Source organism: Gavialis gangeticus, unplaced genomic scaffold (genome assembly GCF_001723915.1).
Source record: "Gavialis gangeticus isolate Ggan-Ray unplaced genomic scaffold, GavGan_comp1, whole genome shotgun sequence".
Lineage (NCBI taxonomy): Eukaryota > Metazoa > Chordata > Crocodylia > Gavialidae > Gavialis > Gavialis gangeticus.
In genome coordinates this window covers 13,043,132-13,047,664 of record NW_017729022.1, presented here as the reverse complement: position 1 = coordinate 13,047,664, position 4,533 = coordinate 13,043,132, and the positions used below count along the sequence as shown (strand labels likewise).

General features: G+C 48.1%; 1 protein-coding gene across 1 annotated transcript in view; it reads left to right on the top strand.

Annotated features, from left to right (window-relative positions):
* The first annotated feature begins 4,305 nt into the window (after nucleotides 1-4,305).
* Nucleotides 4,306-4,533, top strand: part of ADAMTS20 (ADAM metallopeptidase with thrombospondin type 1 motif 20) — a 257,040-nt gene continuing 256,812 nt past the window's right edge. Inside the window, exon 1 of the mRNA XM_019515771.1 lies at nucleotides 4,306-4,332. Within this exon, the coding sequence (XP_019371316.1) occupies nucleotides 4,306-4,332 (27 nt within the window). The remainder of the gene's footprint in view (nucleotides 4,333-4,533) is intronic.

Sequence of the window (4,533 nt, the reverse complement as noted above, 5' to 3'; positions counted from 1 at the left end):
GAACGATTGACTTGCACCGACTACCACCCTCTGGGTCCTACCACGGAGCAAATTCCCCAGCCAGCAGATCATGGTGAGGCCGAGGCCTCAGTTAGCCAGTTTTGCTAAGAGGTGATCGTGGGATACCAGATTGAAGGCTTTTTTAAAGTCAAGATATACGACATCAATCTCTTCTCCCTTGTCCAGGTGATAGGTCACCTGGTCGTAGAAGGAAATAAAATTGGTGAAGCAAGACCTACCCACAACAAACCCATGCTGGCTATCCCTCAGGATGTTGCCATCAGCTAGTCTGTTAAGAATGGTCTCTTTGATAATCTTTTCTAAGACCTTCTCCAGGATAGAGGTCAGGATGATGGACCTACAGTTTGCTGGATCCATTTTCCTCCCTTTCCTGAAGATAGGCATGACATTGGCCATCTTCCAATCTTCGGACACTTCACCAGAGTGCCAGGAGTTCCATGCCAGGGGAGCCCCAACAGTACCTGCCAGGGGTAGTGCCCAACCAACAAGGAGTCACAAGAAGGGGCCCCACCACTGAAGGGAAAGATCAAGCTGTGGAAGGCAAGTATTGGGGTCTCCCTCAGGGTGAACGCAACCCAGTGCCAAAGCCACAGGAACAACTTCCATGGCTGACACCGGGTACATGCTCCAAGGCAGCAAAGGAGTGCCTACACGAGGTCATGGGTGCACCATCCTTTAATAGTTTATGACCATTGCTCTTTGTCCTCCTCTGGGGCACTCTAGTGAACAGTTTTTCTACCAGCTCCCAATATTTACCCTTTACATACTTATAGATGGCTACCAAGTCCCCCCTCAGTCTTCTCTTCCCCAGGCTGAACAGTCCCAGATCCCTTAGTCTTCCTTCATAAGGATTGTCTTCCAGGCCCTTAATCATTCTTGTAGTCCTTCTCTGTACCCTGGAGCTAAACTACTGTAAGGATGGTAAGCTGTTTAATCTAAGATGACCCCGAGTCAAAACCAAAACTACACTGACTTCAATCATCAAGCTCCTGTACATGGATGATACTGTAGTCTGTGCTCACTCAGAAGCAGACCTTTAGGCAATCATTGATATCTTTACTAAAGCATACAATAAAATGGGACTGATGTTTAACATTCAGAAGACTAAGGTCCTCCATCAACAAGCTCTTAATGAGAAGTCCCCAGCTCTGGTAATTCAGATTTATGGTTAGATTCTGGAAAACACTATTTCCCATACCTTGGAAGTCATCTCCTGCAGACGGCTGACATCAACAAAGAAATCCAACATCACTTCAACTGTGTAAATGCAGCCATCAGATACAATTTGAGATCATGATATCATGATCTTTGAATATGCATTCCCTCAGATATCCATAGGCTGCACTTGCACATTTGAGGCAATGTTGGATTTCTTTGTCACGGATGCTCAATTTATTCTGAACCCTGAGGCAAGGGGGCGTGGAAAGGGTGGGTAGATTCCTGAAAGGTAAATCAAGGACCAGCATGGGTGACTGGTGCCACCTTATGTGCCCCTCCTGCAACCAGTCCCGGGGGGATGATGCTGCAGTCCAAGAGGGGGTCCCCCGTGGGCGATCCTGTGGACCGGGGGGCAGTGGGGTGGTCCCCTGGATGTTCCCATGATGACCAATCGCTACAGCCAATTGCTGCGCTTGCTTCTGGGAGTGGCTGCATGCCCAAAAGTGGCTGCAGTGAGTGCAGTGATCAGCTAGCACTTGCACGGGGGACACTGGCACTCCTGCCTGTCCCCGCCCATTGCCTAAGTGGCGAGCATGGCCATCACGGGGTGCACACATTGCCACTGGGGACCAGTTTCCATCTTGGGACTTAAATCTTGTCCTGGCCTCTCTAATGAGCCCACCATAGCAGCCAATAGCAATCTGTTCTCTAGCACACCTTCCAGCCAAGGTAATTTGTCATATCAACCAGGACTGGATGAACTAGGGGCTTCAATGGCAAGTCTCACTTACATAATTTCCTATAATGACAAAATCTTGGTGAGACCCTATCCAGTTTTTTTGACCGAAATTGTCTTAGACTTTTACCTCAAATGACCATTCATCTTCCTAATTTCTTCCCTAAGCATCAGATATGAGAGGCTCTACACCCTCACTGTGCACCCTCTTTCTACACATATAGAACAAAGACCTTTGTGACATCACCTGGCCTTTTTTTTCCCCATAACTAAAGAATGAAAAGTTAACCATGAAGACTTTCTAAAGTAGGCTGTTGCCTATACATGGTTATGCCTCTGAAGCAGCTTCTAAAGTGCCACTCTGTCCTGCCTTCTGCCTATTGTGTCCTGTTATGAAATGGCTAATTGCCTCTTCAGAGGCTTCTGATTCACTTTACTGCTGCACAAGTGACTTCTCTGGCTTTATGGGGAAAAGCTGTCTATACTGGACAACTGCAAACTATTACTTGTTATCCATTCATATTTTTACAAAGCATTTTACCAGTACCTTTGGTGCTGATGCATTCTTCAACAAAGCTTTCTGAAGTCTCTCTTTGAATAGATGCTGAAATTCACTGCCATAGGGTACTTCATGAAGTCATCTACAGTAGAATAGATGGGTAAGCAGAAATTAAGAAGAAAAATTGGTTACTCATCTTTCCAGAAACTGCTGTTCTTTGGGTAGGTTGCATGCGTCTTTTCCACCATCCACTCTCTTTCTCTCTGTAGTGGAGTCAATATCCAGCAGGAACTATGGAACAATAGGGGTGGCTCCACTCTTACTGCTTTGATCAGAGATACCAGGATACGCAGTGTGCAGATGCCATCCATATGGGTACTGCTACAAAAAAATCTTCAAATCTGATCCATATATAGTAAACCCTTCTGAGGAATGGACATGTACAACACACCTCAAAAAACAATAAGTGCCAAAATGATAAACAACAATTTTTCTTCTTTCTTTTCCATTTTATTGCTACTACAGTGAGTAAATGCCAGACACATACTGGCACCTTACCACTTTCACTAGGGGCAGCAGGGACTCAAGACCTGAACCTAGATGAATCCGTGTGCAGAAACCAACAAGGGGCAGGTGCTGATCACCGTCTTAGTTTCCATCATTTATTTCTGTAATACCATAGTACCCCTGCAGATACTAATGTCCCTTTAATTTCTCCAAGTGAAATGCCAGTTGTACCAGCTTCAGGACAACTCTGTCTTGCATCCGACCGTGTAGACTAAAGGGGCCATTCTGGCAGTCAAAAATAGCCAAGATGCAGAAAAAAGCACTCCGGCTACTTGCCTCTGTCTTTCCTCTCTGTGTATGCTGTGAAGAGCACAGGGGAAACTACACTAGCTCAGTGCTGCCTCTGGATGATTCTTTTTGTGAACAAAATACTACCCTTCTAATACCTTCTGAAAATTTGTCTTCCACAAAGTTGGTAATCCAGTTTTGGCTTCTGGCTTTCCTGTATAATCAGTTATGGGGCTTCATGGCAACTTTTTACCTATTGAGGAAGCTGAAGGCCTTAATTTAATAGAAAATCAAATCAATTATGTCCACAATCAGGTGGCTACTCTTTCAAATCCTTGGGCAGGCCTCCTTGACCCAAAGGCCTGAATCAAAATGACTCCATCTTACAGACTGTGCAATGGGTGGAGTGTTGTCAGCAGGGGATGTGGGCACAGACCAGGGTCTCAGGGGACAGCTGCTGTAGACTGTGGTACTCATCTCTTTGTCGTTTTCTAAGAAACTGCATTCCCAGCTTTCTAAGTCTGGTGGGGTTTGTAAAAAATGGTAGGGCCTCTTACTCTAACAGCCCACCCAAGTTTATTTTCCCTTAAATAGTGCAAACTCTGGCTTTACAAAGTGTCCTGGCTTGGGATTTGTGTTTGTGCGGATTGGGCACAGATGCACGTTCTGATCAAACCCAGTGTATAGGTTTATATTGCTGGGAGTGGCTGTGCTTGGTGTTTCCCTCTGCAGTGCCTGCTTGCGCGCGCACGTCTGTGTGTGTATTTGGGGGCACCTGTCTCTGTGTGCGCCCATGTGGATGGGTGCAGTGCCTGCCTGTGTGTGTACACAGTGCTTCTGTGTGTGTCTGGAGCTTGCCTCTATGTTTCTGTGGGGAGGGGTGTGTGGTGCCTGCTGGTGTGTGTGTATGGATGTGTGTGCATGCAGTGCCTCTGTGTGTAAGGGGGGGGGTGTCTGCCGGTGTGTGCGCACTGCCTGTGTGGGTACATGGTGTGTGCGTGCAATACCTGCCTGTGCAGGTAGGCAGTGCCTGTGTGTATGTGTGTATGCGTGTGGGGACGGGGGTGTGGTGCCTTCCCGTGTGTGTATGGAGGACATGTGTGTCTGGCGCCTGCTTGCGTGTGTGCGTGTGTGGTGCCAGTCCCTGTGTGTGTCCTGTGCCTGCCCGTGTGTGTGCAGCGGGATATGTGTGTGTGTGCCGGCGGCTCCCCCATTGGCGCGGCGCTGCCCCAAGGGGCGGGCAGTGCTTTGATGCCGGGGGTCCGGGGCGGCCGCAGCCGGAGCGGAGCGGAGCGGGCGGCGGGGGGGAGACAGGAGCCGCCCC